Source organism: Phaethon aethereus (genome assembly GCF_964289735.1).
Source record: "Phaethon aethereus genome assembly, chromosome: 5".
Classification (NCBI taxonomy): domain Eukaryota; kingdom Metazoa; phylum Chordata; class Aves; order Phaethontiformes; family Phaethontidae; genus Phaethon; species Phaethon aethereus.
Genome location: NC_138579.1, coordinates 1,715,671 through 1,743,171, shown reverse-complemented (window position 1 = coordinate 1,743,171; position 27,501 = coordinate 1,715,671). Strand labels below are relative to the sequence as shown.

The 27,501-nt window shown below is 43.0% G+C and overlaps 1 protein-coding gene across 1 annotated transcript; it reads left to right on the top strand.

Annotated features, from left to right (window-relative positions):
- Nucleotides 1-203: 203 nt before the first annotated feature.
- MIS18BP1 (MIS18 binding protein 1) lies at nt 204-26,566 on the top strand (the record flags this gene model as incomplete). The annotated part of the gene is made up of 16 exons (XM_082000947.1): nt 204-861; nt 3,853-3,978; nt 5,080-5,588; nt 7,300-7,376; nt 9,167-9,297; nt 13,384-13,474; nt 13,890-14,053; nt 15,281-15,447; nt 16,419-16,524; nt 18,150-19,014; nt 20,036-20,208; nt 22,418-22,557; nt 24,677-24,825; nt 25,494-25,578; nt 26,216-26,273; nt 26,472-26,566. 16 exons carry the CDS (start codon nt 204-206, stop codon nt 26,564-26,566), a joined length of 3,594 nt encoding a protein of 1,197 aa, XP_081857073.1.
- Between the last annotated feature and the right edge of the window lie 935 nt (nt 26,567-27,501).

The following is a 27,501-nucleotide window of genomic DNA, read 5'->3' as shown; positions in this document are numbered from 1 at the left end:
ATGTCGTTCCGCAGCTTCCGGTCGGCTGCATTTCCCCCCCTCTCCTGATTCTTGCCGCCCGCTCCTGCTACCAATCCGGGTGCGCCGGCTGCGCTCAAATCCTCCAACAGCTATGGCGGGCTGGGCCGCGGCGCCTGGCGCCGCCGGGCTCTGAGTGGGCGGCGGGGCTGAGGGGCCAGGCCGCCGTCAGGGGCCGCGGCGAGATGGTCGTGACGCCCACCCGGAGCCCCGCCGAGGTGGTCGTGACGCCCACCCGGAGCCCCGCCGAGGTGGTCGTGACGCCCACCCGGAGCCCCGCCGAGGTGGTCGTGATGCCCACCCGAAGCCCCGCCGGTGCCCCCGCTCGCCGCCGGGGAGAGCTGCCGTTCCGCTCGGTGCCGCTCAACAGCATCGCCGCGGGGACGCTGACGCCCCTGAAGGAGCTCCTGAGGCGCCAGGGCACCCTCGAGATGCTGGCGGGCTGTGGGGACAGCCGCGCCGAGAGGCCGGCGCCCGGCGACGTCTTGCAGTCCACGCTGTTGGCGGGCAGCGCGGGCGGCGAGGAGCCGCTGGATGTCAGCGAGATCCGGCCCGGCCCCGGCCCGCTCCCCGAGCGGTGCCTGAAGCGGCCGGCGTGCGAGCCCCCCGTCTATGAGTCCCCGGCCAAAATCTTCCAGCGGATGAAGGCCAAGGCCTTGCAGCAGAAGCAGGACTCTGGGCTGCCCGCGGGAAAGGAACCGCAGAGGAGCTGCGGCAGCGACCTGATCCTGACCCCCACCTCGAACCTTGTGGAGCGGGGGCAAAGGCCTGCGAGACCTACCACAGCAGAAGGCCAGCAGAGGCCCGCCGAGGTGCCTAGTGGCTGTATCCAGCCGGAAAAAGGTTTGTTCGATTGCTTCTCCGGGAAATCGGACTCGTATTTAACGCTCAGCTGGGAATGACTTACTCTGTGTTTCGCTTATGACTCTTCCAGGATCTGGAAAAAGCAGCCAGTGTGTGTTCATAAAACATACTGGTACCAGTACTGGTTTTCCTCGAGACGGTTGGGATTTAAAAAAAAAAAAAAAAGGTTGGGATGGTAGGGTTTTCTTAACGCTAAAATGTGCCTGTAACGTAGCTGATTGCCCTTCTGCTTTCTTTACCTTAGAGAAGTCCCCCCATGGTATTTTATCCCTCTCAGTCTGGTTTTAACTACTTCCTCTGTTGGGTTTGTGAATGGGATTGACCCTTTGCAACATCTTGAAAAACAGAGAATTACACTCTATAAGTAAAAAAAAAAAACCAAAACCAAACCAAGCCAAAACAACCCATTACTTTAACTACTCCCTACAGTCAATACAGAAAGGAGGAAGAATTGTTTGGGTTTTGAAACCCTGGGGCGTTTCCTTGGCAGCCTGGTCTGGTGGCTTTTCCAGGTGCATCTTCTCTTTCTGACTGATTGGTGTAATGTGAACTTGCAAGTGCAATGCTCGCTCCCGAGAAGGGTACTGTAGCTGCTCTAGGCGGGTAGGAATGGCCTTGCTTTTGTTCATGTCCCAGAGCTGTGTATCTGTAAAGGCAACAGAGATATTTTAGAGGAAGGTGTCTGCGGCATTGCCATGTTATTCTCGTGCTATGATCACCTTGAGTGGGCGACACAATGAAATATTGGCTAGTTTATCAGAAGGGTTATGCTTCATTGCTCATGTATTTGCAAGTACAGTACTTGCAAATCTTCAGTACTAAACTTTTATCCACTTTTGGGTGGGGGTTAAGACCTACCTGGTTTGTCTGTGTTCATTTTAAGACATAATTGCAGAAAACTCTGCTCAGCCTGTCTTACCTGCCGCTAGTATGGGCAGCTCTACACTGTTTTCACTGGGGGCTTATCAAGTTGTTCTCAAAAGAACCTCCAGTTATGGAGGTGGCAGTGCCCTTGTTTTATGGTTAGATATGTAAAAGTCTTCCTAAATCTGCTTGCTGAAACATAAACTCACTTGTTACTCTTAGTGTTTCTGTTGGATACAATAAAAATTATATTAAACCATTATTATGGTGACTGGGAAAAGGGAAACGTTGCACCCATTTTTAAAAAGGGTAGGACCTGGGGAACTATTGACCCATCAGCCTCACCTCTGTACCTGGGCAGATCATGGAGCAGATCCTCCTAGAAGCTATGCTAAGGCACATGGAGGACAGGGAGGTGATTCGAGACAGCCAGCATGGCTTCACCAAGGGCAAGTCCTGCCTGAGCAACATAGTGACCTTCTAGGATGGAGTGACCGTATCAGTGGACAAGGGAAGAGTTAACGATGTCATCTATCTGGACTTTTGTAAGGCCGTTGACATGGTCCCCCACAACATCCTTCTCTCTAAATTGGAGAGAGATGGATTTGATGGGTAGACTGTTCAGGGGATGAGGAATTGGTTGGATGGACACGTCCAGAGGGTAGTAGTCAACGTCTCCATGTCCAGATGGAGACCAGTGAGGAGTGGTGTCCCTCAGGGGTCCGTACTGGGACCAGTAGTCTTTAATATCTTCATCAGTGAAACAAGAGAGTGGGATCAAGGGCACCCTCAGCAAGTTTGCAGATGACACCAAGCTGAGTGGCACAGTTGACATGCATCAGGGACGGGATGGCATCCAGAGGGACCTGGACAAGCTCAAGGAATGGGCCTGTGTGAACCTCAACCTGCACCTGGGTTGGGGCAACCCTCGGTATCAGCACAGGCTGGGGGATGAAGGGATGGAGAGTAGCCCTGACGAGAGGACTTGGGGGTCCTGGTGGATGAAAAGCTGGACATGAGTCAGCAATATGCACTTACAGCCCAGAAGGACAACCGTATCCTGGGCTGCACCCAAAGCCGCGTGGCCAGCAGGGTGAGGGAGGGGATTCTGCCCCTCTGTTCCACTCTAGGGAGACCCCCCTGCAGTGCTGTGTCCAGCTCTGGAGCCGTCGGCTCAGGAGAGACACAGACCTGTTGCAGCAGGGCCAGAGGAGGCCCCAGCGATGCTCCGAGGGCTGGAACAGCTCTGCTGGGAGGACAGGCTGGGAGAGCTGGGGGGGTTCAGCCTGGAGCAGAGAAGGCTCCGGGGAGACCTTATTGCAGCCGGCCACGGCTTAAGGGGGGCTGATAAGAAAGGTGGGGACAGACTTTTTAGCAGGTTCTGTTGCGATAGGACAAGGGGTAACAGTTTTAAACTAAAAGAAGGTAGGTTTAGACTAAATCTAAGGAAGAAATTTTTCACCATGAGGGTGGTAAACCCCTGTCCCAGGTTGCCCACAGAGGTGGTCAATGCCTCATCCCTGGCAACATCCCAGGTCAGGTTGGACGGGGCTCTGAGCAACCTGCTGTAGTTGAAGATGTCCCTGCTCATGGCAGGGGGTTGGACTAGATGACCTTTAAAGGCCCTTTCCAACTCAAACTATTCTGATTTTTATAAAAAGTGAAAACTCTTAAAGTTTCATTTCCTCTTTAACAACAGATTTCCAAAAGGTATATTTTTGTCCTTGCATCATCATATCACAAATTGATAATGACTTTTGATCGAATATAGCATTGGTGCTATTTGTTAGACGTTATTACCCATTTGTAGGCACCTCCAAACTCCTCTTGATTCCTGTGGGTTGGGTTACATCCAGACATGCATATGCGCACCTGGGGGTGTTTCTTACATGCAGCTGAGCCAACAACAGGTAATCCCCTTTCCCTGATGAAAAGGGAAAGGTTATATTGCCCATCCATCTGGGGGCAGGGTGTGGGAGAAAACATAGTGTCGTATTGTGGAGTTTAGTGTCTTATGAAGTATGTGCTTTGCTTCCCCTGCCCCCCTCCCTTAAAATGTTTTTCTTCCCTCAGTTCAAAGGCTTTTTTTTTTGTATTATTTTCCAGAATTACTTTGCCCTCAGATTCCTGAGGGCCCAACCATGAAAGCACTGCCTGTAGACCCTCTTGTATTGGAAACACCTCAGAAGTTCTTCTTGCGTGTAAAGCAGAAATTGCAGCAGCAGCGAAAAGGTGCTTGGTATTCCTCTTAAAAGCACTTCAAAATCTTTCTTGCCTTCAGGTTTTCTGTTCTTGTTTACAATCTCTTGCGCACTGTGTCAGAGTATCATTCTTCTTTCTTTGTAGTCTGCACGCAGTGGAAAATGGAAGAAGAAACCTGCAAATCTGCCTTTCCAAACCTGGAGATGGTGTTAAGCTTGTCATAACTGTGGTTTAGGGCTGTGGGTTTCTGACCTTAAAGCTTGACTTCGTTATTCTGTTTGAGTGCATCATCTCCTCTGACAAAGTCATCTACCTTCAGGATCCTGATGTGGCTAAGAGTTCTTTAGAGACTAGGTGTAACACTGCCATTTGAATGGGAAACCTGGTGGAAAAATCCTAAACCTCTTATTTGTTGGCTTTTTTTTTCCTTCTCCCCTAGCTTTTAATACATAAAGTGAAAAGGTTTGGTTCCTTGAGAAATTTTCTTGTATTTGTTTTTTTTTTCCTTATTGTTACTTGATAGTAACCCTGTATATGCCTCTGTCCTGTCATTCAGTTTTTGAAAATGCAGATGAAGGAAATGATACATGCCAAAGTCTTAGTAGTGTTCAGCTTCAAAACTGAACTTAATTTATCTGAAAACTCAAACCCCAATGCTTGTAGCTCCCAACATAGCAGCAGCATGTCTAGAAGTCCAGATCTTAAGTCTGGAAAGATCAGAATATTTGAGATGTTGATTTTTGTGAAAACAGATTTATTTTTTTTTACCATTCTTCATATCTTTTCTTTAATGGACCCTCCTTCCAGAGGAAAAGTTATACTATTAATAGATATGGTGTGCATTAGCTTGGTTTTGGGGGGAAGTGGGGTATCTATAAGTCTGTAACAGGAGTGGTATTGATATGATGGTGAGGAGAAGCTAGTCCGAACAAATGCAACGAGTGGCTTGCTGTTAATGTTAACAGTTGAAATAGGCAGTGCTTTCACAGTTGTTGTAGTGATAATCAATATGGTCTCCTCTTATTAAAAATGGAGCTAATGCTATTAATATATTTTTATTAGTTCTGAAATATCACTAACTTTTGTTTCTTTTGTGTGGTTTGTTGTTTGTTGTTTTTTTTTAATGGGCAGATCCAACACCTTCAAACCCAATCAAGCAGAACATTCCTCCTTCCACAACTACAGAAAAGCCATTAGTCAAACCTGCTTTAGCTGAGCAGCTCAGGAATGATCCTACAGAGTCTGTGGCCATTGATAAGGCTGATCACGATGGTTTCCTTGTGGAATCAATGGATGCTGATGATGAAATGTCTCAAAATACAGTGACTAATTCTGGGAATTTAAACTCCACCCCTATTAAAAATGGGGATCAGTTAGAAGAAAGGTGGAGAAATAGAGAAGCAAAACGTACTGAACCTCATCAAGACAGAAGAGAGTTGCAGCCAAGTAATAAGCAAGATGCTCACAGAATAGAAAAGGTAGTGGAGACTAGTTCTCAAAAGCCCTCAGAGTGCTTATGTAGTATTATGCTCTCTTCTCCCAAAGTCCACATTCCAAGGAAGCAAAAGCCGAAAGAAAGCTGTAAGGTCCCTTTGGATAAACCTCATACGGGTGAAGTTGCTGGCAAAGCAGACAACAAGGTAGGAGAACTTAATACTTTGGGGCAACTGATATATTGCTGTGGGCTGCTTGTAGCTCATAGTTGCAATTTATTTTTTTTTTCTTGTCAAAAGGAATGAGCACTCAGAAGAGAATGAACTCTTTTTATTAGATTGTACTGGTAAACGCTTTCCCACCAAAAGGATTTCTTTTTTCCCCGATATGCCAAGATAGCAATTTTCTGGGTTTTTTGTATAAAAGACAGCTTTTTGGTTTAGTATTCACAAACCATAATATGGGCTGAAAGAGTTCTCTACCTGAATGAGCCTCCTACATCATCTCTTTAATATGTTAATGGCCATGTGTTGTTATGGTGGACATGAAACCAATCACTGGCCAATCCAGCTCTTGACTGTCTACGCAAAGCCACAGAGGAGAGATCTTTCCTAGCTATAGGCTAGGGATGGTTCTAAAGTTAACTGAGTCTGTACAGCTGATAGTGAGGTAAAAGTCTTGGCTTTCCTACAGAATATCCAAACTTCTGTTGAATTAAGTAGGACAAGAATCTTTTCCTAGGAGACTAGTCTGCAGATCTTATTTTCAATTCAATACATGCTTGGCAGTATTTAAAACTTTCTGAATAAACCTTGAGGAAAGCAGTGTATTTTGAAGTGTGCTGCATTCCTCAGTGATTAGCCTAGGAAACTGGTGGAAGCATACCTTCCCAAAGGTTGAGTTCCCTTTGTTCCCTGGCGAAATCTGTGGGATTACAGTCCTCTTCAAGTTAAGCAAGTTAGTTGTTTCATTCTCACTGTTGTCAAGCGTGTTTATATGTTTTTCTGTATTTTAAAAAACTTACCTTTATATTGAGCTTTGATTTACATAAGGAACAGATATCTATTAATATTAAAGATTTGTAGCTGAGTAGAAGATGCTGAAAGAGTTGATGTTGGATGCTACAGATCTGAGTGTTGAGTAGGTGCTGGCTGTACATGTCAGGTACCTTTCCTCAGTCAGGGTTGAATCACTGGTAAGATCTTTAGTAAAGTCAAGGTTGATGGTCAAAAGGCAAACACCATTAAAGAAAAGATCTGGACTTCATTAACTGAAGTTGTGAGGAGAAATATGATAGTTTCAGGTGTTAAAAATTGTTTTCAGAGAAGCTTTGTTTTAAAAAAAGTCATATGTTTCTCACACAGTTTTCCAAACTGCAACTCAAGTGCAACTGGCTTGCTGGCTATGTAATGCAAAATAAAGGTACTGCAGCTGTATGTGCATCAGTAATTTGCAATACTGGATATAGCCATTTTAATACTGTCTAAATTTTAGCAATAATGTAGCTAATACATACAATTTTTTTTTTCATGGATAACGTTTTTTCGGAATAGTAACGGAGGACATATGACAAAGTGTAAGGGGTATGGCATAGTGTTGGTATTTTTTGTGAGGGGCTTTTTGGATTTGCATGAGGTATTGGCCAATGACTTTGCCTTCTGAAAGTCAACATCAAATTACTCAAAAGTTTCTATAAATTAAATTCATGTCTTCCCTTGTGTATTCTATGATTAGACTCCAGCTTGATTATGCTTCAACATTTATGTGTATAACAGTTCCTTTCAGTTTTTCTGGTCTGGAGGATGGTGCCTAAATATCTTCTCAAGTTATACAGGAGTTAATTTCTGTTTTGCTAATGCCTTGGTGATGTTGCATAGTCTAATTTAAAAATGACTTTTTTTTTTTTTTTTTTAACAGAAGACTATCTGCCTAACCAGTTGGAGAATTAGAGTGGTAGATGGTAACACTGCAATATGTGTTGAAGGAAAACGGAAGTAAGAAAAAGTTTTGTGATTTAAATGCAATGTAAAACATGTTGGTTGGCTTTCAGCATCTGAGCTAGGAAGGCTACCCCATCTTCACCTGGCTGAATAGCTGTAACTTTGAGACTTGTATTCCTGGAGTATCTTGGTAACTGTTGGATGCAGTTCCGCCCACTGCTGCCCCGTTCCTCCCCAGCCACAGGGAACACGGCCCTTTGCTTGCATCCTGGCCCTTGTGACAGTGCTTACAACTTACTTTTTTTTTTTTTTTTTTTTAAACATTGTTACCTATCTTCTGACTAAGCATGCTGAATCATTTGCTTCAGAGTCTGCAGCAGGGAGAAAGAACTGTGGTTGTCCTGACTTAGGTTGATTTAGGTCGCCATAGGAGCTTCACCTTCATGGAACTTAGTCTTTGGTAAATACAAAGTGATGTTATAGTTTAAACTTCTTTATCCAGGACGAAGTGAGTTCTATCATTTGTGCAAAAGGTAGAGTGCACAGGAAACTACTGGTTAAATAATTATTTCAAAGTCCAATCCTAAGTCTATCAAAGAGCTTAAGAGGAACAAAGACAAAGGTGTCTGTCTAGTGGATCCCCCAAACTAGTGCTGACTAGGGGTCTTATCAGTTTCTTCTTCGTTTCACAAAAATTCTATTTTGTGGCTAGGTGCAGACTGCCATCAGCCATATATTTCTGCCATATCATTTGTGATGGCAATATTACTCCTACAGCCATATTGTCAACCATGGCAGCAGCTGATCCACCGAAAACTGATTCTGCTTTTTTTTTTTTTGTTGTGTTTTTGGTCAGATTGTATTCAAATAGCTATAACATCAGGAAAACAAGTGTCAGAACAAAGGAGACATTTAGCTTGCAATAAAGTTCTTTGAAGACATTGTGAAAATATACCCTTGGAAAAGAGTATTCTAGTATTTCTAGTTACTTACCTCCTGAAAACTCAGAACCTCGCTCAACAGCAGTAGCACTGTAAAAGGAAGTAACTCAGTATGCTTACTGAGACATGTCAGGGGGCTGCATATTCTGTTCTAGGATTTGTTGTAGGAATTTACATTTGTTTCATATCTGTATGGAAGCAGCTGATCCTCTTGGCACCCTTCACTGCTAGCAACGTGCTCTCTTTTCAGTTGTGTTGGTATGTATCCGAGACATGTTGCTTTATAGACCCTCTGAATAGACTTCTGTTAATATTTTGTGACAAGTTACACTGTGGTTTTGGGTATCAGTCCTTAATACTGTTCTGTAGTTTGGCCCTCAACACTCTATTGTAGATTTTCTACTTTAGTGCTTGGGTCTGTGTATTATTTCTCATGGAGAAGTCCCTTAATAATTTCTTAACAGCTCAATTTTTGCACATATTAGGGCTCCTTCTTCAGTTATTCTTGTCTTTAGGTAGGAAGGTCAGAAATAAATACAATAATCGTGTGGAAAATATGGTAGTTTTGTAAGTTGCATAATGGCATCACTGCAATAATGAGCTGGATGGAGTCCTTTAGTCCATTTTGCTTCTGCAGCCTAATGTCAAGCTAATGTTCTGTGACTAACGTCTGCAGTAGCTGACATGCTCATTTTGTCTCATGCCCAAGTATTAGCCAAGGCCAGAAATGCTTCTCTTCCAAGCTAAGAAAAGAAAATCTAGCACATCCTGCCAGTGTCTATTGCTCATAAAATATGTAACACTGCCAGTCTCATATGGAAAATCAGTATTCTAGTTTTAAATTCCTTCTTTTATGAAAACAATGTTTTATTTCTGTTCTTCATGTTATCTGCCTTTTCTTAGAGATATGAAAGATCTGTCTTGGCATAGTAATACAATTATGGAACGCGTAGCACGCAACCAAGTTAAAACATCATCTGGCAGTATCTACTTGCTACAGGGAAATATGGATTCAGCTTCGATGAGAAAAGAAGGTAAGAAGATGATTCTTAACGTAATATTACAATCCGAGAAGGGCTTTAGATTTTATGGTTGAACATATTGCTGAAGCAAACGTTTTGTCTTATCCTGCTAATTGGGCTCAGTGGGTATTCAGCCTATGCTGGAAAGTGACTCCAGCATCAGATTTCTAAATGCAATCTAACGCTAATTGTGGCTGGCATTTTTAGGCTGCTGCAGTTACAGAGAGGGCTTTCAGAGCATAAAGTTGGCCAATGTGTATGTTCTTTAAAAGAAACTGTTTTTTGCTAAGATTGCCTTTCTGTAATTTTGATCAATGTTTTGGTATTTAAATAGTGCCAAGATGTTCAAGTAGGGATTGCTTATACACTACTGAAATTACTCTGGTGTTCGCATTCTACCTGTGGCTTACTACTCAGTAATTAACAACTAGCTCTGCAAGGCTACATGGAATTTCTGTTTGGAGACAGACTCGTTATGGTGTCAGTGCTTTATAATTTAGTAAACTGATCCATCTTTAGGGTCTAAGTGGTATGTTGCACCAAATCCAGCAAAACTTCCTGCTTCAGATTGTTTTGCAGCATGTGGAATTTTAAAGGAAACTTAATTTACACACAAAGTTAAAGTTAGGCTAGGCTTTATTCTATTTTTCTTGCTTCACGTGCATCCTCTGTCATGTTCACTAGTAAATGAGCTGCCATGTTAGTGCTTACAGGCAGCTCTAGGAATGTAAAGATCATCTGTGGTATACATGGAATAAATGCTTGCCTTAATACAGACGCGCCTTGTGAGCATGATCACACCCTTTTTAAAGGAGCATATATGCACTCTTTGCACTTTCAGGCCCAGCACAAGGCATCCAAAGATTTGTCTGTGACTTTCTCTTCTCACTTGCAGTACTGGGATGTGTTCTGATAAATACCTTACATGGCTGCTCTCTGACTTGAATTTTTTTTTTTTTAATTAGTTCCTCTGCTAAATACTTATATTTGTTTTTATTTTAATATTCTGAGAGGAAAAGTGACAGCAAGAGACTTCTGAACAGAGTGGCTCAAGTACTACAGATGTTTCCCAAGCCTAAGACTTAATGGACTGTGCCGTGTTAATTCCTCTGATCTCTGGACTTAGCTCTTAGGGCAAAACATCCTTCCTTTTCAGCTTCACCCTGGCCTCCCAACATCCCCAACACAAAAAAACCTGTCATAGGGTTGGTGTGAAGAATACTCTGGAAATACCCTGATCAGATTCAATATTGATATGTGGATCAAAAGAGAAGTTGAAGACAAGCTAATACAGGTAGAGAGAAGAAATGCCACATCTAAAGTCTAACCTGAGGATTTGCCTAAACCAGCGGTACTGGCAGCCAGGAATGGCTGGGACTGTCAGCAGTGGCACCATCAGCTTGTGAACAGCACTGCACCGGTACAGAACTACTTGCCTGTGCAAGATATTTGGCTGATGTGTACCAATACTCCGAGTCACTCTTCAAAGCACTGTAATTATTAATGAAATGTGTTGCAGTAAGAGCACTGGCTCAGCACTTACCTACTTCTGCCTCATTATCAAAAGTGGGTATTAGCAATGTGGTACTCCAGGTGTGCTGCCAAACCTATCCACTGGTCACTGCTGCTGAAACTGTGCAAAGGACAGTACAGGCTATTTAACTGCACAGGGCTCTGTTCCTGGAAAGGGGTTTTCTGTGACTGATGTCCCGACAACCCACAGCAGGAATTTTGCACACAAGCCCCTGTGGTGCTCGCTCCGTTCCAGCCTGCATCGATGCAATGGCATTTGCTGTGCTTTGGCTAGAGCCTTTCCTGATGACCAGGAAATGTTTTATCTGGTCCATGTAATGAAAGAACCTATGTGCTATAATGGAGCGCTACTCCTAAAGTGTTTTAAAGGAGCTGAAGGATAAAATAAGTAGCATGTAACATCTCGCAAAACAACCCCGCTTTGATACCTATGGGCCTGAAGGGTGGCTGAGGCAAAGCTTTTTAAGAAAGTTGTTTCCCAAGTCCCTTGAAATTGAGGAATGTGGGATTTGGCATTCATGGGGTAGACCAATAGAAACTGTAACAATGGATGGGATTGGTGAATGTACAGTTAGTAAGGTATGGGGGGAGGCATCTACAGTGCTACTATAGATGAGCTAATGCCTCACAAGGACTTCTTTGATGGGGAGCCTAGACTTTGGGCTTCTAGAAGAGCTCTTGGGAAGATTGCAAGGATGCAAAGTAGTTATGTGATGAGGAGGAGGAGCTTCTGTGGGTTTAAATAACAATAGGAAACAAGAGGGATAAAAGGAATCCCATAATGATGTAGGCTGTTGAGCAGATGCATAAACTTTGTAGGAAGGAACATGAGCTGGGAAGCAGCAGCTGCAGTCTGATGTTGCTAAGTTGCATCAGGAATGTAAGGGTGAGTGCTGGCCACAAAGCGTGTCATAAGAGCTTCAGAACGGCCATTAAAATGATGAAATTCAGTCTTGATAAATGTAAAATGATGCATGTGGTGGCAGGGGAAAACTTATTGTTACGTATATGATGGAGTGGTTTCATAGTTTGGTTTGGGAGGGACTTTAAAGATCATATCTTCCAACCCCCATATGATAGTATATGATACATGATTGTGAGACTCGTGGTTCACTGTAAAAACTGAGGAACAAGGTTTCGGGGTTTGATAGATGTTCTATTAAGAAGAGGTCAGCTGAACGCTCACTAGCAGTTAAACAAGTTGAACGTTGAAAATGGACAGAACCTCCACATCTTTCCTTCCCCCTCCCTGCAGAAACCTCAACAACCTATTGTCAAAAAGAATGCAATGTGTGGAGAAGGATGACATGTTTAAAGTTGTGAAAAGTCTTTCACAGGGCAAAGGACAAACTAAGCTAGACTTTTTGACCTGCAGAACAGGAAACTGGGGAGGAAGTGTTTCTTGCCTTGTTTCTATACTCTTCTTTGGCCTCTGCTGTTAGTATCCTTTCCCTGGTTGGGGCTAGATGGACCTTGGATTGTACGCTAAATAAACTAATGGAAGAGTGCCTTTCTCCTTTCCCACTCCCCTGCACCTCTGTTGGTGCAGGCTGACATTAATGGCCTTTTGGCTCCCGACTCGTGCCTGTTGAATGCTTTCCAGTAAAGATACTGCTTCCCAGAATCTCAGATGAATAGGCTAGTATTTACGCTTGTTTTCTAATCACATGTTGCAGACCCTTCTTGTAGTAGGCCATGAGTCTAGTGGTCTCAGCATCAGAGGCTGGACACTGCTGGTTTTTTTAGACATTACAAGCAGGCAAGCAGTGTCTCAGTGTTGTTGTGCTCTTGCATCTGTACGGCTTATATCCTGTCCTTGAGAAGGCTACATGATAGCCTAGTATCCATGGGAATGTTAAATGTCCAATGTTTTGCTCAGAAAGGCCAGAGCATTAAGTGATGCTTTTTTCCTTCTCTGTTGCATCTAAGGGTTATGCTATACCTTTGCATCAATATTTGTTTTTAGGGTTGTCTTCCAATTTTAGAGACAAAATTAGTCATTCTATTCTATCTATTCTACCTGAAGAACTTCACAGGTTGATAATATTGTTGCTATATACTTTGGCTGCACCTGATCTTGATGCAGTTGCTCTTTGTCTAAGCCTCGTGAACAGTCTGTGTGCTCTTGACTGAACAACTTCTATATCAAAGCAAAATAAAGTTTTCTTCCAAGTGGAGTTTCCTTGATATGGTAAGTCCCAAACAACTTAGACCTAACCAGAGCCTGAAAACCTCCGGCTGTCTGAGGCCTCCTGGCACTCTGGAGAGAAGCTATGTGCCAGTGCAGCTAGATGAACAGGGCAAGGTTATGCTCCTGGTTCCCAGGAAACTACAATGCTGTCTCCAGATACAGGACAAGGGTCTGTAATAAATGACCCCTTGGTTGACTTTTCTATGAAGTACGCTGTTCTCTTAAACTGGGGAAACCTGTCTCTCTCTAGTGTTTAAAGGTGTAGTGAGCATCTGAGATACTTAGAAACCCATGATTGTACTGGGTATTATTTTTACCCTTTCTGATTAAAAGTATTGCTCAGCTATTGTTAACGCTACTTTTGTTTCAAACAGGATTTCCCTACCGTTTCATCAAAAGATTTAAATATGGATTTTCCAAAAAGTGGAAGGAATATGTTGAGGAGTTTCTTGAAGAAAGGAGGAGGTAATTTCTTTGGAGATTCTGTTTCATTGCAGTATTCTATTAAGTATTTATTGAGATTCTGCTTTTTAAGAATACTATACTACAGGAGTATAAAAGATTGTAGGTGCATGCATGAAGACCTTGTTCCAGGCAAATAGTGGTCGCTGCTTTGGAAGGATACCCTTCTACCTTTCTTCATTGTACTGGTTTGGTTTTGTTCCACTTCTTTACGTAGCCTTAGAGTAAAGACAAACAAAGGGCTTCACTGTTGTAGTGAAGACACTGATACAGTGTCTCTATGAGTACAGCTGCACTATGCACTAGCCCTTTTCCCAAGATGGGGAGAAGACTTTGAGTTTACTTAAGTTAATGTGTTGTTACAGGACAACTCTTTCAAGTGTTTTATTATTTCTTTTCTTAAACTCCATATTGTTAGGAAAGAACAAAATCAAAACAGTGGTGAGGGTGAAAATGATGAGAGTGACTCAGTGGTGGGTACAGATGTGTTAAAAAATACAGAAGACTCCACAAGAGATGTAAAGAAACCTGAAACCAGAAACACCACCTATGAAGTATTACCAAAGCATGATGAAAACACCTGTGAGTATTTAATAATCCTTTCCTTTGGAAAAAAGGTGGGGCTTTTTTGAGAGCTCTTTTTCCCAGCAAAAGATACCTACTATCTGTCTGGTTTGGATCTTGTTAATTAGGCTGCTTGGAAGAGGTAACAAACGAGTTGGGTGAAGTTTTTTCTGTGTTCGCTTGGGCCGCAATGATCAAGAGCATTGACTCGTTTCTTTATTTCTGGTTTGCTGATGTACAACAGCTACAACGTGTGTTTAGGGGCTGTCCTGAGGGTTAACCCTGGGAAAGACGCAGGAGTCTGTTTTGGTCTGTAGTAGCAGAAGGCAATGACTCCAGAGCTGTTTGTTCTGACAGCAAACTTAATTTTTTTCCAGGTGTTATTTTGCGTAACATACTCTTAGTCCTTCTGGGACACCTGTGGGATTTAATACCTCTATCAAGGCTCCATCCCTGGGATGCGTCCCCTGCAGAGCCCACCCCCTTTTTTAGCTGGGTTAGGTTTAGCTGGGTTAGATTTAGCTCGTGTCAAGGCTTGGGCAAGTTTATTTTACGGCATCTTACTGTTTTTGACACAGTTGAGGCATAGAGAGTGATAACAGCTGGGGATGGATGGGAATGGATTGTGGAAGAAGTCATTACATTGGCTTTGTTTCCAAAGGAAAAGGTTGTAAGGCTGCAACCCATTGACCCACCTGTTTTTTCTTTGCCTTGTAATGCAATCCTAGCCTTGTTATGGGCACTAATAGCTTTTGGTTTTAACTTTGATTTCTTTTTAATATCTTGTCATTGGCCAAAGCCCTGTTGGAACCTAACTTCATGGTACTATTTGTTAATACTGTAATCAGATTTTCTTGCTAACGCTATAAAGGCTGGTTTATTTTTTTCCTCTCATTACAGTTAGGATTTGTTCAGTGTACCAACTTTTCTTTATCATTCTACTTCGCTGTATGACTTTTACTCTATTTATAATCTTCTAAACAAATTAAAAATAAAAAAGTTCACAACAGTGAATTTTTATCATTTGTGAAGACTATTACTTCAAGCATGTTAAGGTATGCTTATTTCTAACCTGAACACTTTTCAAAGAACAACATAACATTGTAGGAAGTTTTCTATTTTCCATGTAGTCAGTGAAATTAGCTGGTTTATATGCAATGTCACTCCTATGCTCGTAAAATCTGCAAAGCTGCATTTTCAATCCAATATTTGGGACAAAACTATATTTCCTGTTTTTTCTTCTAGATACAACACCAAAACACAGTTCCATTTTGAATGACTCAAACAGAGTTTACACTCGTAGTGGCCGCATGGTTAAGCCACCCTTAAATTTCTGGTGTGGACAACGTGAGTTTGTTGATCAGAATCTAAATGTTACTATAGAAGAAGGTGGAACAGATTATCTGAGCATGGTAAGATTCTTTTGCATATTGTATTGTAAATATAATAAATAAATTTGGCTAGGTATCTAACAGAAAGAGTCCAGCTCTTAATAAGTCCCTGAAGAGGCAGGAAATATTGAAAACATTATAAAAACATTTTAAAACAAACAGAAAATTCATCTTAATCTCTGTATTACCAGATAATTGTTGCTGTCCGTAAAATGGGGAATATGAAGAATTCCTTCTGGAAAAATAAGTGGTTTTTCTGAAAGATAAATATATCAAACAGGAAGTTGCACGCAGGTGCTGGTTTGGGTCAGAGAGGTTCCCAAGTAAAACATTTTCTGTAACTTGTAATGCTGAGTCCCTGCCACAGTGTGTAATTACACAAGGGATGTCAGCGCTGCGGGTAAGCATTTGTGTTAACCTGTGCTGTTCTCAGTTCTCCCCTTCCTGCGTAGGGTTTCACATTCATTAGGACCAGATATTTCCTCACTTCTTGTATCCTGATCTGTCCAGCTTACCCCAGTTTTGATTGAGGTGTGTTGTTCTTATTTATTATGACACTTCCAGAAACTGTGATAACCTGCTGGTAACGAGTGAAGGAAAACAGCGTTCTTTGTGGTAGTTATGAGCTTTTATTTTTTAATCTCTCTAAGATTAGTTGACCTTATGGAATGGGGGGTGAACTAATGCTTGTCATCAGCTGCAGCGGTGAAGATGTATGTCCAGTTTAGCACCATCTCAAGCAGTTCTGGGTCTTAAGGTTTTAACTTGTGGTTTAGAATATTTAAATTTAAAGGGAGCCTGGATAAGTTGCTTCGGTTGCATGCATTTGTGTAAACACCTGTGCCATCAAATAATATTTAGTAGATACTGGTCAATGTAGGTGACTTTAAATCTACCCACCCTGTAAACATTTGGCTTTTTCAGAGCTGGCATCGGTAGGCTTGATATGTAATCTCTTGCAGAAGTTTAGATTAAATTGTTTTATTTTGAAGATGTTTAGTAGTGAAAAATCCCAAAGACAGACCAGTTCCACCTCAAAGAAGAATAAAAGAAAGGTAGTGAAGACAATAGAAGAAACACCAAAAAGCCAAAGTAAAGGTAATTTTTCTTTTTTTCTTGAAGTTATTGACTAGAATCAGTGGGATTATGAGTTGGGTGTTGGAGCAGTATGGTGATGTCCTGTTAACGCTAAGAAACTATTTTAATCTTTTAATGGTTGATTGCTTCTTCTATGAAGAATTATCAGAGTAGCATTAATGCCTAGCTTCCTAGTTCTACAGCTCCAAATATAAACTACATTTATAAATCACTTCTTTACTTACATCTTGGGAACAGATGATTTCTTTCTGGAAATTGAAATGAAAGGATCATGACTTTTTTTTGAAGTTTCTGCTCCTGTACTTTGGATGTCTTAACGTAGCTATTACATGTGACTTGAGAAAGCCTGGAGAGAAGTGGCATTCACCAGCCCAGTGAACTGGTGGTCTGGCTTTACTTTTTAAGCTGGATGAATTAAAAATAAATGAAATGCCAATGTTGGTCAAAGAAAAGTGTATTAGTGTTTTAAAATCTTTATTTTTAATAAAATTTGGGAAATAATAGAACCCTGGAAACAATGTCAATATAAAGCAGAAGTTTCTCTTTTAAAGCAACTGTAATGTTTCCTGCAAAAAAAGCTGTTTGTAGCACAAGGAAAGCTTTTGGGACATTAGTGTTTGCTCAACCTCAAGTCACAGCATTTTAGCAACACTTTCTGTTTTATTCTTTATCTGCTCAATACTTTCATGTTCCCTTTTGTAGCCTTGATAATCCAAATTCTTTTAGTTGTCTGGAGGCAGCCTGTCATGGGAGTGACCTGGGCTGGAGCGGGACATGAGGTGCCCTCCCCGCCGCGGGCTGTACTCCCTCTGAGCAGAGGGACACTTGCTCAGAATTAATTTGCTGCTTATGACTGGTTTCATGCTATGTCTTTGTAAGAGCCGCCTGTAAATGGATTTTCTCTGCTTCCTGAGTGCCATGCGGAGGAATGGCCTGCCTGCTGGGACATGCTATCATGTCTGTATCATGTAGCCTCTCGTTCCTGAAGAATTTAACCCCAGATACATAGGAGTGTATGTTTGAGGGCAGAAGGACTTAATCCTTCCGAGACACACATATGGGAAAGGAGCTGTGGCGATCTTGGGAAGCTTCACTACGTGCCCTTTTTACTCAGTCGTGTTTGGTGACGTTATGGACACCCCTTGACAGCAGGAATGAGTTTATAGTTATCTGTCAGGTAAATCTTTGAAAACGGGTTGCAGATAACCTGTGCTATGCCTCTCTTAAATGGGGAAGGGGTGGGCCCTACAGAGCATGATGAAATGTTTCCTAGCATCACCAATTTCTCTCTCAAGTGACATTTTGCTGTGTTTCAGAGGGAAGCAGTGTTTGATTTATTTTTGTATCCCAACATGACCATTAAACAGAGTATCTCCTTGTCTTAAAGAATACTCTTTTCTGTTCTGTTCATGTGGGGAGAGGCTTCTGCAGAACACAGGGAGCTGTGCACTGGAGGCATGCTGCTTGTCTCTTCCTACAGACTACAGTCTCTGTAATAGAGAGGAGTTCACAGACCTTAACGGGTGCAGGATGCATTGCATCCCACAGCAGGCTAGTCTTTGTCTGACAACACAGTAATGATCTACATTACAACGTGTGAGATATACTGGCATCCTCTCTTTCAGGGAAAAACAACGAAAAAGGAGTAAGTTCCAAAAAAGAAACCAAGTCTGCTGGAAGCAAGGAGGCCAGGCGCTTTATTTCAGATGATGATGAAAGTGATCATGCAACCCACAGTACAAAAAATAAAACACAGCTTTATGTTAAGCTGACTCCCTTACATTCTGAAGCACTAAACAAATGGAACTATAATAGCAGAATCCCAGGAATGACAAAGGAAAAGAGAGGAACGGAAAATCGAGAATTGACTGTGTATCAGCAGGCTTACAAGTACTCTTTAAGGTCAGCCAAACAGCTTCTTCAAGAGAAGCATTTAACACAAGAATTGTCAAGCAAAGATGAGGAAGAGGGATCCAGTGAAGACATCCCACTGTCTATCAAAAGGAAAAAGAAACCTTTATTTAAAAATGAGACTCAAAACTCTAAATCTTCTTCTAACTGTAAGAGTTCACAAGATGATGCAAACAAGGTGTCATGTGAACAAAGGACAGTAACTGCCTCCCATAACGTGCCGTTGAGGCAGAGTGTGCCCGGATCCGGTGATGGTTCTGATTTGCTTGAAGGAAAAACACCTTCTAGTGAGTCTAGTGCTTCCCATCTGCCTGATAAGGCAACGAGGACAAGAAACAGAATCAACCCTCCGAGGTATTTGCTTGACAGTGAGCCTGAAACCAGTGAAGAGGAATTTCAAGTAAAAGAAAAAAAGTCAAAAGTATCTGATAAAAAAACAAACTGTAAAGTTTCTAATACTGCCAAGTCTTCAGCAGCAAAAGCAAGAGAACCGGAGAGGGAAAAGGTGCAGAAATCTCTAGAACTTTTTCCAAGGGCAACTGATGTTTGGTCCGAAAAGGAATTGCAGAAGCTCTCCAGGCAAGTGGTTGCCCTGTGTTCACAGGGCAAAGATTCCCTTGGGCATCAGGAAGTGTAATATATTGAAGGGTTTTTGGATGGTCTGGATTTGGATTTTTCAGATTCAGTCTCTTTCACATTATTTTAAAGGTTTACTTTATGTTTTAATTCCCTCTTACAAAATGAATGTTGTTAACAAATTAAAAAATAATGAAATAAAGGAGACAACTGAATATTTTCTAAAGTAACTGTAGATGCGTGAGCCTACAGCAGCTCCTACCACTGTCATCAGTGTAGAGCGAGAGGAACGCAGACCTTAGGCAAAATTTTGTAAATTTGCTCCTCTACCTGTCTTTCAAAAACATATATTTAATCTTGTGGAGTGATAAACACTCATGTGAGTAAAATAGAAAAACATGAGTAGGTAAATAATGTGGTAAAAGTATTCACATTTATGGTTTAGACAGCAAATCGGAGGCAGCATATTGTCTTCCCTAATGGAATAAAATGTTGAGCGTGATATGTCTATGTATTTAAGTCTTGTAAAGGGGAGATTAACTGCAAGAATGTTTAATTAATGCATTGCCCACTTACTTAAGCTACTAGGCAGTATTTAATTTGTACATTAAGTAATAAAATGACCATGCTTGGTTTTCTTTCTTTTAGATTAGAAATCTGAAAAGGCATGAGCTCATGTCCTGGGAGGTTGGGGGGAGCAGGGGGCAGGATCTGTTGCAAATAAGGAAGAAATTTCTCTTGTAACGGAGCTGTTAGTTTAAATTGTCCAACTAAATTTTTGCCAGTTCTTAAGCGTGTGGACAAGACAGCAGAGACTAGATTCACTGCGTCCAACGCGCAGTGCTCTTTCTAGGAGTGGCAGTTGGTCTCTGGGTATTTTACTTGGTAGCGTTGCGCAGACTGTCCCTGCTCATGGCAGGGGGGGCTGGACGAGATGACCTTAAAAAGTCCCTTCCAACCCAAAGATTCTACGATTCTGTGATTTTCCTGCGTGACGAAGGTTGTGGCTTTGTTCCCCTGGCAGGGCCATTGCTTCGTTTCCGAAGCACAAGAGTGGCTTCTGGGTGGAGGTAGCCATGGCGGTGGGATCTCGCTCTGCTGAAGAATGCCATCAGAAGTATATAGAAGAACAACAGGCAAAACGTTCTACAATGCATGCCAAGAAGACCACCACTTCAGAAAAACCAGGACAGAAAGGTAGTGACACCTTGGTTCTAGGTATATTGTTGTCTTTAAATAATTTTAAATTTATTATTTATTATGTAATGGGAGATAAAGACATAAACGCACACCAGAGTCCAATAGTGCAGAAAGTTATCTTCTACAGCTTAAAAGTTTGTTGCAGAGCTTGGGGGATGTTATAAGTGACTGAAGTAGCAAGAAGAGAAGGGATACTTTTAGAGATTTCTAGTTTTTGGTGTGATGGGAAGACTTAAGCTGGCTTTGAAAGCCAAGGGAAAATAGCTATTTACATCTCAAGAGGCTCTTGGAGCCTGGTAGATAATGAGCTACTTGTAGAGCTATCGATCCAAAAGGGATAATGGGGTGCTTGTATGCACTAAGGGCAGCGTGGGGTAAGAACACAAAGTTATGTTCTCTGCTGTCTGCCTGTTGCTGTTTTCTGTCCAATTCTGAAGTCAGTAGTTCATGTTTACAGCTAGCAAGTATGCCCTTGAGGTGAAAGGCACAAGATGCTCAATCCAGTCAATTAACACAGAGAAGGTTACAATGACTTAGTAAGTGCTTGGGTAAGGAAGCTATTTGATAGGAACTCCTCTGGCTGATGAAGACATGCCATCACTCAGCCATTGGAAGCTTGAAGTGTTATGCAACTGCAGGCAAAGACAACTCTGGTGATGTTTCTCGGCAGCTGAAGGTATCCATCAGTCTCCATTTACTGAAAGCATTAAAATAATTTTTTCTTTCTGAATGCGGTGGTCCAGGTTACTCACAGCTACTGGACTTCACACAGGAACACTTGGCTCCAGTCCTGGATCCTCCGTAAAATAGAACACAGCAGAAGATCTCAGTAGGTTTCCCTGCCCTTGAAGTCAGTGAAGTGTGATTTTGTGCAGACTTGGAAAAGCAGCAGATTGAGGGCTCCGCTGCAGGACAGCGTGCTTTATTTTCACTTGAACATTTCTTTGAAATGTTTGCTGCACTTACAGAATTTGTGTGAGAATCTGCTGGGCATCAGTTTTGTAATGAATTTTATCCAGCTTTGATTAGTCTTCTTGAGCACTTTGGAGCATAGATAGAAAGCATCTTATTTTGACTGTTATCATGGTATCAAAATTCCCTGCACTTCTGTGATTACAAAAGCTTTTTCTGTTGTTGTTTACTTCTCCACTGCCGATATGCTACAGAGAATTTTTTCTGTTTCACCCTGGTATTTGACATTATTAGACTTCAGGCTCTTCTATTGTGAAGACACAGTTGTTTTGGTCAGCGAGCATTCGTAAAGGGTCAGTCTACCATGGTGGTTTTAAGGTTTTTTTGCTTTGAGGAAAGCAATGTTTGGGACCTCCTGGACTCACGTGGGCCTTTTAAATGCTGAGACACTCTAAAATGACTGTAGCAAAGCAAAGGACTAAACTCAGTCCTGCATGATACTAAGGAAAGATGTTTCTTGGCAGTTAGGAGCCTTCTCTCAGATGGAGAGCGCATCCTGTTAATTATGAATCTTAGCATAGATACAAAAATACTTTGTTCTTCTGAAAATCTGTGAACTGTGGATTCATTTTCTTCTTTACTCGACTGTCTGCGTAAGCAGCTGTTTTAGTTTTTGTCTAAAGGTGAGGATATTGGGAAGATGTTCTTCTAAATTTGCCCCGAAAGTCACTTGTCACAGAAAGCAGAGGATAGGAATACACAGACCAGTGGAAGTGACAAAGCCCTTTCTTTCCTCCAAGTAGCTCTAATGGCTCATCGTTTAGGTCCATTAATTGGATTAAGGTTTGTGAAGGGTACAACTGTACCTGCTAAAGTCTCAGACGAGCATTCCATAAACCTTGTGTCAAGGATGCTCAACGGGTCTCTGTGCAGCAGAGCCTTTGTTGGAGCACTTTATGCCTCGACACGCATGATACATCTTGGTGACTTTTGTCTCTGAAATGCAGATGCATGGATAACTCTGTTAAAATTGTAATAAAATAGCCGAAGTATGACACTTGCAATGGTTGTGTAAAGGCTCTGGAGTAAGTTTCTGGTTAAGATGTAGTAGAGGAATTCTTTTTGAAAGCATAACTTGTTTAAGAACTCAAAGGATCACAAAGCAGCTTACAAATAAGACATTTCCACAAAGGAGAGACGGAAATGTATCGTCAGCATTGATCATAGTTAGGGAATCTTAAAACTGTGCTACGTAACTGATGTCCTGGAGCAACTAATACTTTGATTCATGTAGATAAGAAAGAGTCAGTGATAACTGCCAAAGTGGGAACCTTCAGAAGAAAGCAGCAGATGAGAGATTTCCTGGACAATCTGCCAAAGGACAACCATGACGATATTTTCACTGCGACGCCCTTTCAGAACAGAAGAGTAAAGGTAAATCTGGGAAAACAGTGTATTGGACGCGTGTGCTTTTCTGGTTGGTATTTCAAGGGTGTGTTACAAGCCTGCTAGTTCGGTTCCATCAATAAAGCCTTGTGGATTTGGGGGGAAGAGGCTTATTTCCTGGATTTGGTATTGCAGTACTTGGATTGCCAGCAGCGAGAACATGTGGAACGTGGCTTCTGCAGACAAGGATTGCCACTGAATGGATGCATAAAACTAGTCTGTGTAGGAGTGTCCGTTCTGCCTCTGTGTGGGAGGCGCTTCCGGCATTGTGGAGCACTGGCTGTGCAGTGATATCGCTGTCCTGGGGATCCTTGTGCCGTGGAACTGCGTACTCTCTGAAGTCATGCTCATACTCAACAGGATTCCTTTCTTTCTCTCCTCTCAGCACACCTCATATTTAATACTTATCTCCCGGTGCTGTCAGTGGCTGCGTTTCTCTTTGGGAGTCCTTTTACCTTCTTGCCCTGGCCCTTGCCTGTTGTTTACCTACTCTCTCCGATTTGTTGCCCGTTTGGGCTGACGAGCTGCCCCGTTTCCCTGGTTAGTCTCCTCTTCAGGGAGCCCTCCCCTCTCGCTCCTGGCACAGCCCCCAAACACTCCGGGCAGACGCAACACCAGTGCTGGAGAGGTCACCATATCTTTGTGATGACCCCCATGCTGTGGTGAGGCATGAGGATGCCCTCCAGCTGTTAGTTAAGACTCTGTTTTCCTTTTTAAAGAGAAAGCCAGTAATTTATCAAAATAATGATTTTTTTTTTTTTTTTTTTTTCCCCTGTAGAGAATTTTTGAAGTAGATTTCATGATGCATCTTTCTTTTTGCCGTTACCTGACCAAACTAGCTCTGCCTGTTAAAACCAGCACCTCAGTTCCAGCCAGGACTCCCAAGGGCACCTGTACGTTTCTTGACGCGTTTGTTCTTTTGGGGGTTTTCTTTGTAGCAACAGCGCATTTCTTCCTCTGGGACGTCCCAAAGTACAGTAATGCCATGGCTTGTTGGAAAGTCAGAATTTAAAGGGTGGTAACTTCGTTGCTTTCTATAAACCACCATGTGCTGTAGAGAAAGCCCCATGACTAGTATGAGCAGACTATCTGTGAAAGAATCGATGCACCTGTGTCCAAGACACCCTGCTTTTGCAGAGGGATTCTCCAGGGGACTCATCTTTTGGTAGAACACAGTTTTAGCCAGTGATTCAAAAGGGTTCTCTTCTTTTTCTTTTTTTTTCAAATCCATTTTGCCTACCTTGAGCTGTGCAAAAGAAACTGACCTCCCTCTCTAGTGTATGGCGAGAGGTATGCCTCCGGAGAGAAATCCTGTATATTTAGAAGTCATGAGTGGGTTCCCCTTCTGTGAACTAGCCCAGCCCCTCCTCGAACCCATGCAGACTCTTCACACCTGCAATTTCTTGTGCTAAGCTCTAGAGCTGAATTATCTGCCTAATCTTTTTATTTGTCCTGAACTTGCCTCTGCTGACTTTGTCATCCTCTTGTCATGGGGAAGAAACAGTGAACAACTATCCCGGTCCCCGTTCACCCCTGGTGCCAGTTATAGCTCTCCCCCGCCAGTACCTGCTGTGCTTTTGATCATCTATGTTGCTCCGCTCTGAACCTTTCCGGTTCTCTTCTCCTTTCAGAACGGAAGGGCCAGAAGTTTGCTGACTAATCCTGAAATCCTCCTCCTGAGTAGTAGTGGTCAGCTGTAAGCTTGTAATTTTAATCAGAGACTATTTTTTGAATGTGTAGTAGCAGCCAAAAAAGGCCAGCAGAACACTGGGCACCAACAGGAGGAGTGTTAAGAGCACGATGGAGGCATCACTGGGCTCCTGTCAGGTCCCTGCGTACCTGCCTTCCATGTGCTGTGCACATTGCTGGCCTCTGCCTCTCGAGAGGGACACGGAGTCAAAAACACAACTGAAGCGAGCAAGGGAGCAGAGCAACTGCCTGTTGAGGGCACAGGAAGTCTGGGACACCTCCGGATGGGGAAGGGGGACACAACCAAGGTTCAGAGTTGTGAATAGGCTGTGCCCTACTGTAAGACCCATGAGAAGCCTTTTCAGCAGACTTGCTGAAAAAAGGGCAGGTCACTGATTGCTCTGATGTGGCTTTGTAGTTGCCAACATTCCGGGGAAGCCACGATGATGACGATGATGACTTTGCACTTACGGACAACCCGATCACACCTTCCTCAGCTGTCTTCCCTATGGTGAAGACCCCTCAGTGTGAGCATATCAGCCCTGGTATGCTGGTACCCATCAACAGGTAGGAACTGGTACTGCTGTCCCTCTGCTAACCTTTTCCGTTCTCATTTTCCCCAAGATTGTTTTTTGTCTTCTGAGAAAGATCACTCTTGGAACTGGGACACCAGTTCACTTCCAGACTTAGAGCATGCATAGGAAATCCTGCAGTCCCGGAGAGATCTGTTTAGAGAAAGCTCTTTCCTTTGGCAGCATGTGCAGTTTGAGGTACTCAAATGTGGGCAACGAAAACTATGCCCAGCACGTGTCCTTCTACTCTTGGAGAAGGTAGTGATTTGGGCTTTAGTGTCAGCAGAGGTTTCTCTGCTCATTTTGAGTCTTAAACCTGTTAACTCGATTGCTTCAGGCTTTACTGAAACTGGGATCATCTTGAAACTTGCAGAGTAACTGGCATTTTATCTAATGGACAAGAAATGGACTTCATCTGGGAAGGTGATGATGAAGCTTTGTCTGATACTTGCATTAGGAGTGTTAGTATGGGATCTAATTAAACACTCCTGTCATGTTTTACTCCCAGAGCTGCTGTTATATTTAATTGACCAACAACTGTTTTTAATGGCTGTACTAATTTCTTTCTGAATTAGAGGTGTTTGTGTAATGCCTTTAACGGTACGCAGCTGGATTCCGTAGGCGGCACACTAGTGACGCTAATGTGCTTGATTACACCTGCAGGAATGATTACGACAGGCACGTGTTCAGAATGCAGAAGCACACGCAGGGCAGCAGAGGCACCTGGGACAACATCAAGAAGTCGTCGGTAATGCTCATTTCCTTGAATGCTGCCTAGTTCCACTTTAGTGATGGCAAAGCTTTGTTAGGCAGCAGGCAAAAGAATCCCAGGATCCCAGACTAGTTGTGTACATTCAAGAAGGAAAACAGGAACCCTACCCTACCTCCTTCCAAACTTCTGGGTTTTGTATCTATCTTCTGTTGGAGAAAAGTTCTATTTGTTAGAGAAGAGCTGGATTATTGTCAGGATTGAATACATTGCTTTTTTTCCAGGATTTGTAACTGCTCTTGAATTCTGTGATCTTTAGGTATATTAAGCTCCTGCTATGTTCTTCTGTACAGTGGGAAAGGAAACAGTACTTCCCACCTTCTATCAGCTAGTCCCTGAACTTATGTATTTATTCCTTCAGTATCGTAGGTTTTTGTAATTTTTCTGACTTTTCCATGAAAAGCTGAGGTCCCAGAAGCAGAAAAACTGCTTGTGCCTCTGGTTTAGGGAAAGCAGTTGTGATAGTTGAACAGTTTAAATTTTTAGTGAAAATGGAGCCTAGCGCTAGGAGAACTTAACGCTGGTGCGAGAGCGCGGGGGTGCCAGCTCCTCCCCGGGACGCTGCGCTGGTGCTGTCGCAGCTGTTTGAGCAGAGCCTTTCTCTCCTTTCCATCAGGCTGGAGGCGTGCTTGCTACGCCAGCTTCACGCAGAACCCCGTTCAGCTTTGATAAAAGTAAGTAAGTGCTCTGTGTTCCTCCTCCTTCACTTCAGGCTCCTTCACTTACTTTCCCATCGCCGCTGGCTCGTCCACAGTCTGTGCGTCTAATGATTTTTCCGCAGTCTGTTTCTCATAAGCGCCTTTGTGGACCTCTGGCAACTGCTTTTCAAGCCCGGGCACACACACTGATAACGCCTGTTTGTCTCATTGCAGAAGTGGAACAGACCTCTGTTGTAGGGAAGCTCTTTGTGGCTGAGGCAGCAGATTCATCAGATGAAGAGCAGGATGATTCCTATTTTTCTGTTTAATGAACTTTGTGGATTTTATTAGTTCAACACTTAGGCGCCTCTCGTACGAAGCAAAGCGGTCGGCCACCCCTCTGAGATGGTATTCCTGTGACGTTAAGAGTTCAGCTTGGACACCTTGACCTGCAGCGTTTTTATGTGTTTTAACACCATTCTCATCTTGCCGCCTATCCAAGCACTGTTTGCCACTTGTCACGTGTGCAAAGTCACACTTCCATGCCCAGGCTCCTCCTGTTCTCTTGCCCCATTTCTCCCGGGGGAGGGAGGAACATACTCGGATACCGACTAGCGGCAAGTTGTGATTCATTTTAAGGTAAAATATCTTTTTGAAATATGGCTGTACAATAAATTTATAATGGTACAGTTCATAACTAATAGGAATTGCTTTTTAATTTCCTCTACTGAGACTCTGAATTTTTACATTTCCTTTAATGTAATAAAAAAGGACCAGCTCATTTTACTCATACATGAGTCGGGCTCTTTGCGGGGGAGAAGTAGGATTCCCAAGCTCTCAGCCTCACTTCAGGGCCCCAGGCCTCTGCGTTTTCACCCTCTCTTGCTTTTAACTAGGCGTGATGGGCTGACGCCAGCCTGGTGCGGGTCTGTACCAGCATCAGCAGGGTCGTTCGTCGCCCTTCGTTGCCCTCACCTCTGTCCGGGCCCCTTCAGGATGGGAAGGAGTGAAAACAAGAAGTTCCTATGCCAGGCAGCCACAGTGTGGCAGCAAGAAGCTGCAGGAAGGCTTCGCCCACGCCTGGTGTGATGGTGGGCACAGGGGAGGAGATGGCAGCTGTGGGGCCACCCAAGGACAAGGGAACTTGCTGCCCATCCATCTCTACTTCAAACCTGGCACCCCCCACCCCTGTCTGTGTCTTGGGCAAGACGAGTAAGGAACATTTGGCGAGTGGCTTTTTTCCTAGGGAACATGGCCACTCTTG